Here is a 14,709-nt window from a genome sequence, read left to right on the forward strand (position 1 = left end):
AGTCACATGTTTAAAAAAAAAAATAATACTGAAGAGCATCCCACTGTTCCAGTAAGTCTGTTTGCTGCAGGTCCAAGAGTAAGACAATGGGTAGTTGTGTGTTTCAGGAACTTGTGATGAGGTATATTTAGTTGAGCTTGCACTTCTTCGAAGTCCTCATAACGGGAAGGTCAACCATCAAAATAGCTATAAGTACTAAGAAGAAGTTCAGATGCTTCTTCACCTAAATACTGCAATGCTTTGACATACGCATCATGCATTGTATGAATACTGCAAGTACCAATATTTATTAGGCTTTTTTCTCGTGTCTCAAGGATAATAGTGTCAAACAACCTAAAAACCTTTTTATTAACATAAGGACCATCCAAAGGAAAGCATGAGACATTTATTCATGGATAATTACTCTGGGTAAGTGCTTCACATAGCTTCTCAATCGAAATTTCACCAACTGCCTTGCCCAAGAAGAAAGTTTTGAGATACCTTGTTGTGATGCAACATTGGCTTTCAGACCAATATTTTGTTGTTCGTTGCAGCTCTTTTTTGTCTTTGACATTGGTAGTTTCATCAAAGCTCAAAGTATAATAGGATAAACATGCTTCTTTTAACATACATTCCCGAAAATAAGGAGCAAGTTCATCTGTAGACGGGATAGAAAGACTGGTTCTGCTCATAGGGTGGAATTGCAAGCGATAAAAAAATTCCCCGATTTCCCGATAGCATAGCTATTTTTCTTAAACAACAACAAGGTGGGGGGGGGGCATATTTAAGGCTATTTTTTAAATTAATTTCACTGTTAAAGCTACCATTCAGATACTTTTCAAAGATTTAATTATTTAAAAAAAAATCCTAAGACGCATTTCAAAAAAGGTGAGAAAGGTGACAAAAGTTGCAAAAGGTGACTAAAAGTAACCAAATTTTCAAAAAGTGACTAAAGGTGAGAAAGGTGACTGACTCCTCGGCCTGAATATTTTAAAGAGATTTCTCATATTATTTTAATAGCTCGTTTTTTATTCGGCGAATTATTTTACTTTGTTTTGATTAAAAATCCACGAAAAAGAATAAATAACATACTGTTTTGACAAATAAATAAGTTAGATCCCACGAAACAACAATAAAATTTGCAGTAAAATATTTAAAAAATCCGCTGAACAAACTATATTTGACAGCAATAAAAGCTTCATTTTGATTTTATTGAAACCAAAAAACCAATCATGGGGTCAACAAATAAAATGAAAAATAATCATCAAGATTTGAAATGCATCGTGACTAGAGATGTAAAATTTCCGGAAATTTTGAAGTGGTGGAAAAAAACCGGTTTTTTCACCGGGTTTTTTCGGGAAAAATTGGAAAATTTGATTTCTTTATGAATAAAATTTGAGTTTCTTAATAGCTCTGTGTTTCTTGTAACATATAAAGGGTTAAGTATTAAAAAATATATGCTATCCACACATCTTCTTTTTCTGCTTGACAGAAATACACATAAAGGTAAGATTAATTAGAAGAAAAAAACTTTTTGTTTTACAACTGAGTAGAGGGCTTTCATGGTTAAACTCAGAAATAAGTCAAGTCGTCACTCAACCAATAATATTGGGTAATGTGTGTCTAATCATAACAATTACATTTTCTATTTTAGATTGCCTTTGAAACTTCTGAAATTTTCGACTTTCAAACATGATTGATTTTTTTTTTTTTTTTTTTTGGAAAAAAAAATACAATGTTACTATCTGAAAATGAAAGTTATTGAGTTTTGATTTTTTCCAATCCAGTCTAAGTCCAAATCAAAACTAAATTGGTTTTTCTTAAGCTGAACCAAAATTAAATTGGAGTTGAAGTTTATTCATACGGCCGTGCTAAGCACAGTAGTAAAAGTAGTCATGCCAGCCCTTTTGAACAAATTTGAGTTATTAAAACCAAGTTGTTCTCTGTTTCGTATTTTACTTAATAAATAACATGTTTTAGGGTCATTTGATCAAGAATGAATCAAAAATATGGAAGAGCCACACTTTAAAATACAATATCTCAGCTTGAGCCCAACTGCAAAGTCCCCTTTTTTGCTTAGCACGGCAGTATATAGGGTGCGGTAAAAAAAAAAATATCGGACAAAAATTGTATCATCGAATGGAAGAAAGGTAATTTCATTTTAATGAGTACCTAATTTATTTTTGTTTCTCACTTTATTAGGAAATAATTTACAATATATTACCTAGTTTATGTATTGTTTTTCGGTTTTCTTACAATTTTAAGATAAATACCTGCTATTTTTAAGTTGTTTAACCAAGCAGAACGACAGTTCGTTTGCTTGTTGTGCTTCGACAAACAGTATTTGAAACGGCATGCCGTTTCAGGTGGCTTGGAAATGATAATCGATGTCCGGAAAGTGTACAAAAACAAACAGTGGAAGATTTCAGTTAATCGTCAGGTCATCTAAAAGTGAGTTCAATGAAATCCTCGGGTTTCCACTAAAGCAGTCGTTTGTGGGAATTTGTGACCCATAAAGTGCGACTAAGGGAAAAAACAGCTCTAACAGAAGTTTTGCAAGTTCCAAAAATTCAGGCATTCATATGACTCGAAAGATGCCAGAAACGTTTGAGACGAGCCCGCAAGTCCACGCTGGAAGAGATACCTTTCACTGATTTACCGTTCAACCGGTTCATATCCCTCAGAACCATAGGATTTGGTCTGTAGACACCATAGGCTCCAAGGGCGGATTCAGGGGAGGTCAAAGAGTCAGCCGACTTCCCTGTGACAAGAATTTTATTATGATTAGTATTCAAACTTCAAACTTTTAGATCCGAAAAAATAGTATCTGAGATTTATTCTAGCCTTTTTTGTTTCGTTCTGTAAGGTTTTTCTTCCTAGTACGTCATAATCCAAAGGATATGACTGAGTTTCCGGGCTGCTGCTATTATGAGTTTTTTGTTCATTTTCAAAAGAACAATCACCTCTAAATGAGCTTAAAGTTTATTCAGAGCACTCTTCCATTTCAAACCACAATGTTTTGTGTGCTATAAAATGTTTATGTAAATATATCCAACTATTTAACTCGGTAAAGTGACCAGCCTGTCTGCCTAAAGAAATATGTTTTTTAGTGAAAATTTGGGGGGAATATGATCCGTGGCTCATGTTACACCATTGAAAAATTTATGGGGGAGGAGGTAATTGAAAGGGTTTTGATTTCATTTGGTGGTGGGGGGGAAGTCGAAGCATATGAGGGGGTATGCCATCACTTTTGGGGGGATGGGTACCACTGTTTAACTGATTTTTTATACAATTTAATACGCTGACCATTGAAACTTGACCCCCCTTTAAAAAATTTCTGGATCAGTCCCTGATAGGCTCCCATATAGGGGGGGAGTGGGGACTCAAGCCCCACCCCCTTTTGGAAATGAGAACTTCCTCTTCCTTTTAATACTTTTTTCTTTGTAAAAATGTAAAAACATTTTTTTCTCCAGCCATTAATGAATTAGTCATCAAAAATGTCAAATTTTATGAGCTCTAATCTGTACTAAAGTCGGTTTCCATGGGGAAAATATCAGAGCCCCCCCCCCTTAAAATTTTGCATACGAGCGCCCTTGCAAGACACTCCAAGCACCTTAGAAAGTGTTAGATATCGCCAAAATCCGAATTTTTTGTGGATGAGGGCCGTAGAATGAATCAAAAAGTGAACCAGAAGCAGGGGCGGATCTGGAGGGGGGTCATGGGGGCCATGGCCCCTCCCAAAGCCTTGTGATTGTAGGAATTTTTTTAAGGAAAAAAAAAGAAAAAAAATATTATGAGAAGATAACAAAATTTAACACGTATTATACTGAAAAAGAAGTATAGGCCTAATTGGGAGATAAATTACTTCCCTATCCTCAAAACAAAACTTTTATTTCCAAAATTTTTCTCCATCTTTTACATCATTTCTTTATTCCAACTACAGACACTTGGACGATCTCTAAATGCTGCAGTTCTCAGAGTATACCTATTGTTCACAAGATCAAAGAGAGCCTAAATTTTCGTTTTTGTGGCTTTAATTTCGAAACTAGGACGAGAACCCCCTTTTCCCATGCCCTTTCACAAATGCCTTGAAGTGTAGCAAAAAATTGAATTTTAAGTCTTTTATTTGGAAAAATGTCAACGGAAACTAGCTTATCCAGCCCTTATCACTTAACTTGCTTAAAAGCCACGTAATGAATTTTTTGGAACTTCAATTACAAACGAGTTTTGATAGGATCTCCTCCCTCCCTAGTTTATATCGTTATGATAGCTTTAAAAGGAGTTTTTTTGGAGGAGCTCACGAATCTTCCATCCCTTTCTAAAATATGTATAAATATTGTTAAAAGTCGAACTTTTAGGGCCTCAAAGACAAAATATTTCCAGGAAGGAAGGATTCTAAGCACCTTCACGCTTCCTTAAATGTAAGCAAACGTTACCTAAAGGTGCATTTTTAGGCTGGACAGCTGAAGAGCTAGAAGAGCACCCCTCCTCTTCTAACTTCTCAATGTATAATGACAGAATATTTTGGTTTCTAAGCTTTATTTTCAAAAAGTATTTTGGGGGCAGTGCCCGAAACCTCACCTTTCTCCGTACATCATCAAAAATAGGCAAAATGTGTTTCTAGTTTCCTAATTTTCAAAAATCTCGGAAATTTAAATTTTGAAACATTTTCGAGGGAGATTCATAAATCCACACCCTCACCTAATGTCTTGGTACTCCGAAAATTGTGTTTTTAAAACTTCATTTAAATAAAATTTCTGGGGAGTTATCAGGGCCCAATTTCCCAATAGGCAGAGTAGGCAGCTGCCCAGGGCGGCTAACTTTTCAGGGGCGGCAAATTTGCTATTATGATACACATTTTTTGAATTAAATTGTTATTCTTGAAAGTAAAATATTAATACTCTTTCATTTTCCACAGAGACAATTTTTTCTTGTAATTTAATAATGATTACTTTCACAGATCTTATGAAAGTCAAATGTTTTTCAATCATGGTATTTGCCGAATAAAATTTTTTTTTGGGAGATCACTGTGATCATTTCATCGGGGAGCCTCAGAATGTGAAACGTTTCATAAGTTTGACAGTTTGAATCTGGGAACACTTTTTTACGTTTTTTTGAGTCAAGGATATTTTGCTTCTTTTAGAGGGGGGGGGGGGGGCAGATTTCAAATTTGCCTAGGGGCGGCATGGAGCTAAATTCGGCCCTGGGGAGTTTGCTCAAAAATTTCGGATGGCCCCTCCCAAAACAATCGGCTGGATCCGCCACTGACCAGAAGGGCATTTTAGAAGTTATTGTACTTCTGTGGGCCTAAGAGCACTTCAGCATTGTAGACTGGACATTTTCAGTTAAACTCCACACCGATTCATATGGCCAAAATGACAAGAGTGGTGCAAAGCGGATTGTTTTTGACAAGATATCATCTTTTGAGTGGACGCTCTACTCGCTCGACCTCAATCGCATTTTCGCATTTATTACACTGTATTTTAGAGTCAAAGATCTACCCTAAACTGCACATAAAATTGAACTCTCTAAACAAATTGCTTTATAGGGAATAGGATTGATAAAAGGACTTGGTGCCCTTGAATGAAAATTTCAATAAGCAGTTGCATCTCTGTATTACTGCAAAAGGCTGCTAATTTGAAACCAATTAAATTTAATGATTGCTAAAGGTGTTCTCATATTATTTTTTTTGTGTTTTGTTAGTTTATTTATTTTTAATAAAGTTTCTTGGAAAATTGCTTGCAAAGGGCTTTTTTTTTTAGCCGCACCCTGTACATTTGGTACGCAGTCAGCAGAAACATAGTTATGTGATTAAAGTTATGCTTGTTTGTTTTATGAAGAAAGAAAATAAATTCTTCACTATAAGGTTATTGGTTTGAGCTTTTTTGTAAGAAGTATTATTAAACATTTTTTGATCTATATGCAAATGATATTGTCATACAACAACTTGCATTAACGTTAGACAGTATTTAACATAAAACGGGAAGGGGGAGGAAATTGCATCAGAATTTAAGCGTGAGAAATTTCTAATCACTTTTTGATGAAAATTTCAATTAAAATCCTGAAAAGTTGAAAAAAAAAATTCTTTTCAATTTTTCCGAAGTGAAAATTTATTTCTTCGGAAAAAAACGGTTTTTTTTCCGTTTTTTTCTTCCGACTGTTCTCATCTCTAATCGTGACGCATCTATATGTAATCCTTTAGCGTCACAAAATTTGACAGCATTATATTTCTTGCCATTTAATATTCACGTTAAAATCATGGGGGAATTATTTTTTTGCGGGGACTTGTGAAATTGGCGAAAACTTTTTCTATTGCTAAAATTGCTGCCGCCAATGTTTGTTCTTTTGATATTTTGATGGAACTTTTATTGTTTTTTAATTAATTGATACATTTATTTGGCCAATTATTTTACATTTCAATTGATCTTTGGCTGAATTACAGTAATGTAGTTGCTACCTAATACTGTATAGTTTTGATTTGGCGGATTACTAAATAGCTTAATTTAATTTTCCAATATTTTTTTGTTTTTTTCATTTTAATGTTACTTTTTATGCTACTTAATGGTTCTTTAAATTTGATCTTTAGCAAATAATTTAAAAGTTTGTGGAACTTTTCATGCTTTTTTGTGGCCCAATTTATTTATGTGGCAAAATTTCTTTCCTTTAAATTTCCTCACAATGTGTAAACATTTGAATACCATTTACTTTTTTAACAGGTTTTTTTTTAACTGTTGTTTATATTTTTATTTATTTATTTTTTCAACAAGCAAAACTTTTGTTCTCAAAAAAAAAGGGGGGGGGGAATTTTTATTATTTTTTTTAAAGGCTGAAATGTTCGTTTATAAAAATCTTTAAATGAAAAGCTGCCAGCTTTTCCTTTTTTAATGAAATGTTTTTCCTAGTGAATTGATTATTGTTTCAATGTACTTTTAAAAGATTTCAATTTCTTGTTCCTTAACATACAACGTACTCCTTAATGATATTAATTGTAATGTATAATGATTGATACTAACGATCAGTTTCATTGCAAAATTTTTATTTGATATGTTTTCTACATAATTTTCTTTAACATAATTGTGTATTTTTTGTGCATTTTATTAGTTCTTATTGTGAAAAAAATAAAGATATCAAATTGAGCTATTCACCATTTTTAGAATATGTCTTTAAAAAATAACAAATTTTGAATTAAACTTTAAAGTAAGAAAAAAAAATTAAAAGCTTTTTGAATGTTTCCATAAATATATTTATCAACTAACAAAAATATCCGGCGTTGCCTGGGTCAGTAATAATTATGAGAAACAATCGCACTTTCATTCGTATTCTGTTTTAACTGATAAATATATTTTTCAGTTGTGCTTAAAGAAGCATATGTAATTAATTTTTGCATAATGAAAGTAAAAAAATATTTTTTCTTGATAAATTATTGAGCATAGTTCATAGGTTTAATAGACAGTACAGTTTCGTCCATAAGATGTAATGTTTAATTTTATAATATTACGCATAATTTCATTCAGAACCAAATTTCTTCTGTCTCCCCCCCCCCCAAAAAAACAGTATTTTCGAAACATTTAATTCACGTACGTTTTCAAACAGAAAACTTCTTTTTAAGCTAGTTTTAAATTGTTATTTAATGTATAAATTGCAATAAATGCTAACTCCTATTTAAGTTTATTGAAGGTCTGCAGTTACATTATTCAAATAATTTTGAAAATGCCTCATTGCGAAAAGTTGGAATAATTTATCAATTTTTTTCATACACGGAATTTACATTGATTTAACTAGATAAACACCTTCCTCAGCTTATATTCATGTGATTTTGTTTCAAAGCTTCTTTTTGAAAAAAAGATACTTACTTTTTCACTTTTTGCCAAAAATATCTTTTCAAACACTTTTCTCCAGGAAGAAAAAATCCGCTTTTAAATTAACTTAAATGCTTTTGAACTCAATTTTGAATACCTATTCTCTTTAAACTTATGTGATGTTTATATAGTTAAAAGTTGCCACAAAATCCAACAGATGTCGCTGGAGTCTGACCAGGTTTTTTGTTTGATTAATTGATTTCGTACTACAACTTTTATTGAAATGACTGAGCCTGATAAGACGTGCATCAAGTGAAGCCTTGGTCTTACCAGTAAAACAGTTAACAAATCGAGTTCAGCCTTTCCCTGCATGTTAAACATTACCAAAACATTATCATGCATTGGCGCAAGTTTTATTGTTGAAAGACGTAGGTTACTCGATCTTTATCTCTAATCCTCTTATATATAATCGTCTATTATATATAAGAGGATATTACAAAACGATGCCAACTCTGGCATAATTGAAGTATTTTTTGAAAAGCTGAAATTTGAAAATGATGTCAATTTATTATACGAAACATAATTGATTCTATAGGCAATATCTATTGCAAGATCAATCTAGATAGAGCTCAAACAATTTTCCAATCTTTGAACCAAGATCTAATATGCCAACACATTTTTCATTACATATGCTATGTCTCCAGTCAGTCAGAGAGCTTGAATTCTTGCTGTACTTTAAAAAGGCAGCAGAGCTATTTGAAAGAATAAGCAAAGTTGAATTCATTTTTCTTGCTTGTCTTTTTAACCCCCGACATACAAAGGAAGGAGGTTATAAGTTTGACGTATCTGTGTGTGTGTCTGTGGCATTCTAATGCCTAAACGAATGGACCGATTTTGAAAAATTTTTTGTTTGAAAGGAGAATTTATCGAGTGTTCTTAGCTAGGTTGTGTCTTTGGATGACATTAATTAACAAAGATATTAATTTAAAATCTCTAAACGGTTTTTCCTGATCTTTGCAGTGAAAATATATTTAAAAAAGTTAAAATTTAATACCAAAATAAAGAGAATTTTTTTACTCCTCTGATAGAATGTGTTTGGAACTTCCATGTTACATAGAATTCGAATTATAACGTCCGTTTCAAGCAGATTTTGATAACGGTAAAGCCTTTACCAATGCGATTGATCACCGTGTTCATTGTTGGCCGACAAAGATATTAAACGCAATGATTTAAAATTTTTATCTGTTGTCAGTTTCTATTTGTTAGCAAATAAAATACCTGAAATTGATTTTTAATAGTACAAGGCTTTTAAATGGATTTTCAATTGTTGCAACTCAGTCGGGGGGTTTCAAAATTTTTAGTTTTAGTTATTACTAGTACTGATGCAAGCAAATGAATAGGAAGACAGATGAAAGTGCTGTACTTTTTATTTTGTATGAGATCCATGAGGTTGTTTTAACTTTCTCTCGAGAACATCATAGTTTCGGCTCAAGCCACAGTTTATTCACACACATTGCAAATTTATTTTTAAACACTAGCAGAACACCCCTGCCCCCCAATTTTTATCGAAGTTTTAGCTTGTTGATTTGCAACATAAAACTTAACAACATTCAATGCAATAATTTAGAAAACATGGAAAATTAAGTTTATACATTAAGCAATTTTTTAATTGACTTTTAATTTTTTTTTAAGAATCAAGGAATCATTTTTTAAATGAAAAATCATGATTTTCTATTTCATACAAACAAATAAAAAGTGTCAGCAATAATTTTATTTTATAGAGTATTTAAATATTCAATAAACATGTAAATTATATTACATTTCACAGTTCAATTTATGATTCAAAAGAAACATACTTTAGTACAAAACACAAAAGTGAAATAAGTTTCACTTTATTTTTTGAGGTGTTCGTAAAGAATATCTAAACACAGAAAACAGGCACAAATGAATAAAAACTTACACAGGAATGCCAATTCCACAACAAAAAATATCGCATATACAGAAAAAACTGATAAAAATTGATGCGGTAAAACACCAGTTTTTTTTTATTACATATGTTTTATTAAAAAACAAAGTCTTTTTGTCATAATCAAACTGAGATAGTTCCTTTTAAAACCAAATACTCAAATGACAAATTAACATTTGAGTTACAATGAGGAGAGAAAAAAATAAAACTATAATTTTTAGGTTAATTACAGTTGATAGTAAAAACCAGTACAGTCTGATATCGAGATTTGTTTTTCCATAAAAAGAGAAGAGTGACAATAAAACTAAGAATTTTTATTTCTCATTTCATAAGGAGCAATTAAAAATACTTTCAGATTTATGGCCAAAATAATTTACAAAGATCATATTTTCATAATACTGAAATAAATAAAAATACACATAATTAATAGGAAAAGTCAAAAATATAAAGCATTTTTTGAACTAACAGACACTGCATCCTCATATCAAAGGCAACGTTTTATTTATTACTTCTCAAATATGTACACCATGCACAGGGAAGAGCAAGCATTTCAAAACTAAATGTACACCAGTTGTTCAATACAATACATAATTGTTTTGTTTCAAATGTATAACTCTGAAAACTCAAAAAATCCTAAAAAAACAGTTTACAGTAAGGCATGATTGAAGTTTTCACAGAGCATTATTAAGCTCACACAAACGCACACTAAATGTTAATGCTATTCAGAGAAGAAAACTTTAGTATTAAGAAAAACACCCTCTTGAACAAGTAACTCATTTTTTTTATTTTCGATGGAATTCAAAGTTAATGGTGCAAGTGCTCAAAACAAATGAATGCAGTTCAGCCCTGTGACAGTGGTGTTGGGAGTTATAATCACAAAATCCTATACCCATATTACCAACGTTAACAAGCTAAAATTCATTGCTCCAAGCACTCATGTTAAAATTCAGACAGATGGGATACCTGGTTGCATACAAGTCCATGGACAAGTCGGCTATCTCGATACTTGGCAAAGTAACAACAGGTTTAACAAAGGCCTCAAAGTTCAGCTTCAACGCTGTTGGTTTTCTGCAGTAGCAATGTTGAGTTTTCCCCCATCTTCACAAAAGTTTAATTTTGCTGAGTACTCCTTTGGAAACACTACGAGACGTGAGAAGGAACGCATACTTCAGTAATGTTTGTACAATGATGAAAGACTGACTGCAATGAATTTCCCAGCAGCAGGGGCAACCGGAGATCAGTTGCAAAGCTGGAGGATGCTTTTGTCTAAAAGGAAAATATTCAAATTTATTTATGTAAAGAAACTTTAACCACAACTCTTTACAAGCATTAGTTAACAATTAAAATCATGATCAGAGCATAATTCTTTTCTTTGTAATAATAATACATATTAATTTTTGGCCCACAGTAATGCTCCTTTTTGCCACCATGGCAGCAATAAATATCACAAAAAACACTGCTTAACCCATTAACATTAAGTAATATCATGTGGTATCTGTTTTTTTCATAATATAACATTTCAGTTCTGTCTGGCCAGTGTTTTATTGCACAATTTTAATGTGTGCAATATTACTTACATTTAACACATAAACAGGGTTCCCGCTCCAAAATGGAAATCAAAATAAAGCACTTTAAAGCACCCTACTTTTTCTCCAAACAGGGTGATTTCTTTATGTTTTTTGTTAAATCACAATATTTTCATAGTTTATGTATTATCGTCTTTTAATACTTGGTTCCTGAAGATCCAAGAAACAAATGGGAAAATACGGACAATAGAAATTTCAATTGAATAAAATTTAAAAACTAGGACAACAGCATAAACGAAAACTGAGAACGAAAATGCAAAATTTAAACTTAATGCAGGATTGAAATTTCTCAACAAAGGCTTTGAGAATCATCTACAGAGGTTTTGTGGAGCATTTTGTGATTTTTCAGAATGGTTCAATATTGAGTTTAAAAATTATTTAAAAAACTGACCTAAGGTTTATGCTTGTATTTCGATAATTTAAAACATTTATAAACTAAATCAAGCTCTGAGCACAAAGAACTTGGATTTCTCATATAGACGTATGTGATTATATAAAAAAACATCAAAGTATAATAATAGAAAAGTCTGAACAATATTATTGGTTTAAAAACTTATAAATTATATTAATAATTACAATAATACAAGCGAACGGACCAGAGAAAAAATACACAAGTGCAAAAATGGGTAATTATGCAATTGCTTGAAAATGCACGTTTAATGCAAAGCGAATTTCAACTTCTTTGCTGCGTCTCAGTTCTTGCAAAAGAAAACAGAAAATGGGAGCAGGGGAAGTTTTTTGGAAATATTTGATATTAATTTTGAAAAAAAAATCAATTGAAATCAACAAAGTTTCCTTAGTAATTCAATCTAATGTCAAATTTCAGGCAAAGAAATCGACAGTGTAAGGGCAGATTCAGAGGCGGGTTAAAGGGTCAACTATCCCCCTAGATGAGTAACACTTTTTTTAAGGAGTACAAGCACCCATAAGAAGGTGAAACTTGCTGTTTAAATGCCCACTCTCCATTAGTTATTATTATTATTATTGCATTACAAAAGTTTTAGCATTGCAATGCTAACTCGGAAACACGTCTGAAATATTTTGCATATTTGTACTTCTTTCTACGTTGTTGTAGAAAATTGTGATGTAACAATGTTGTGCCCTTCTTGTTTTCAATGAAAACATTTAACATAAAAATATGTAATTTCATTATTTGAAAAATTTTGTAAATCAAATATGAACAGCATACTATTCAATTAATAAAATGGTACTTATTTCTTTCAAGATAATATTTTTAAATACAGTATGTGTTCGGGTAATTTAATAGATTGTCATATAAAATAATATTATTTAACAAAATAGCTTCTTTAATATATTCTTGGTTTGAAAAATATTCTGCATATAGCTCATTTTAAGGATTTTAGGCAGAAACATTGAAACAGTCAATTTATCAAATGAGAGGAGAAAATTATATCAACGAAGAAAAATCAGTAACAATTGAAATTTTGCAATAAAAAGAATGTATTGTATTTCATCTTGAATCCACAACAGTTATAAATCTTGGACCAAAGCAACAACTGATCTGAACCCAGCCAGACAGCTCAGAAACTAATAACTTTTATTTCAATGGTAGTTAATAACAGACGAATAAATAATTTACTTTTTTATTTATTACTTTATTTTCGGCAGAGGATAGGGGGACTTATTGTTTTCTAATATTCCACAAAGTAAAAACTAGTATGTTGTGGCCATCACGAAACTTTCTTCTATATATATATATATATAGAAGAAAGTTTCGTGATATATATATATATATTTTGTTTCTGATCCCGCCCCATGCTTGATGAGGAAGCAATATTCCCAACAAAAACAAAATTACACATACAAAAACTTGAGGACCATCCCAATGTCTGAATTATTGCAAAAGCAAAGCAAAGAGCGAAAATTGAAAGTTATTTTAAAAGCCTTGTTTGAATTAATTACAAATATTTTATTTGTTAACAAACATAAGATGGCAACAGTTAAAAATTTTAAATCATTAAGATAATATTTCCGATCATTTCCATACAATTAAAATCACGAGAAATACACAGACGACAATCTATTACGATTTATCTTTCTTATTGTTGCATTAATAAAGCTATTTTTATTCGCAAAAAAAAAAAAAAAAAAAAAATCAACACCTCTTGGAGCGATTGGCGTCAAAAGTGAACCGAAGCCTGTTTACATATGGATTCACATATATTCCAAATTTCAACCAGAACGTAGCATTACTTCTTGAGATAGGGCACTCACAATGGAAAAAAAAACGGGTGATTGCGCTACCCCCTTTTTAGCTGTTGACACCAAAATAAAATAAGCTCTTATACCCACTAAGGGCTACTTGCCGATACATTTTTCTTTCATTCTGTTCATTATTTCTTGAGATACAGCAGTCACAATTGACGACAAAAAACTTTCTATAGCTCAACCCCCGTTTGAGTTATTGACACCAAAATTGAATCAGCACCTGTTCCTGTTAATGGCAACATATGGACCAAATTTTGTTTGATTCCGCCAGTTACTTCCTGAGGAATAGCAAGCACGCGTAACTCAAAAAACGTCCCATTGCTCCATCCCCCTTGGAGGAATTCGCTCCAAAAACCAATGGGCACAAGTTCACATAGCGGCACATATGTCTACCAAATTTCGTTCGATTTCATGCGATAGTTTTTGCTATAGAGCGGCCACAAAAAACTGGTCTCACACAGATGTGACACACGCACACACACATACAGTTTCCAAAAATAGTCGAAATGGACTCAGTACACCTCAAAACGTTCGAATCCGTCGAAATTCGAAAATTTGCATGAATCCAATACTTTCTTCTATAAATTAGATATAGAAGAAAGTAATAAGTGAATAATAATAACACTTTGAAATTTTTAACACTAGGATGACAGCTACGGTGACCAAAAACTTTTTACAGAGGCCCATTTTTAGCATTTACTCTTTACAAAACTTATATAGTAACCATTCAAACCCACACACACACACACATGCCAATTCATACTTTTTAAAATTATTTTAAAAAGAATAGAGAGGAAAAATTGCTTTGACACATATTATGTACATGTAGATAGTCTGATTGGTGATTTTGACTTTTTATGTAGAAAGTAAAAGCCATTGCTCAGAAATGACAATTCAGTTTCTTCACAAAAGAGCTGAAGGATCACAATTACAAGCCTTTATAAAATCTATGAATAAAGTTAAAAACTTACCACAGAATTCAATAAATATTTAAACTCCGAATGTCAGTTGTGAATTTTTATTGCTTTTTCTAAATAATTATATCTAGATCGCTTAGGAGCTTTGTTTATATGCTCCAAGCCAAGCCAAGGCCTCGGTTGAACTGCACCTGCTAAAAAAAAATTAAATAAATAAAAATTCATGAGAGATT

At 31.9% G+C, this 14,709-nt stretch overlaps 1 protein-coding gene across 3 annotated transcripts in view; it reads right to left on the minus strand.

The window, feature by feature from the left end:
- Nucleotides 1-9,534: 9,534 nt before the first annotated feature.
- The window catches only part of LOC129222379 (ubiquitin carboxyl-terminal hydrolase 7-like), an 88,598-nt gene continuing 83,423 nt past the window's right edge, over nt 9,535-14,709 (minus strand). For 2 of the 3 annotated variants that reach the window (XM_054856878.1, XM_054856879.1), the window contains exons 33-34: nt 14,531-14,670; nt 9,535-11,010 (exon numbers count right to left, since the gene is read on the minus strand). In XM_054856878.1, the coding sequence (XP_054712853.1) occupies nt 14,564-14,670 (107 nt within the window). In that variant the 3' untranslated portion in view covers nt 9,535-11,010; nt 14,531-14,563. The remainder of the gene's footprint in view (nt 11,011-14,530; nt 14,671-14,709) is intronic. The other variant, XM_054856877.1, reaches the window with a different exon arrangement.

This window comes from Uloborus diversus, chromosome 5, assembly GCF_026930045.1.
Source record: "Uloborus diversus isolate 005 chromosome 5, Udiv.v.3.1, whole genome shotgun sequence".
Classification (NCBI taxonomy): Eukaryota; Metazoa; Arthropoda; class Arachnida; order Araneae; family Uloboridae; genus Uloborus; species Uloborus diversus.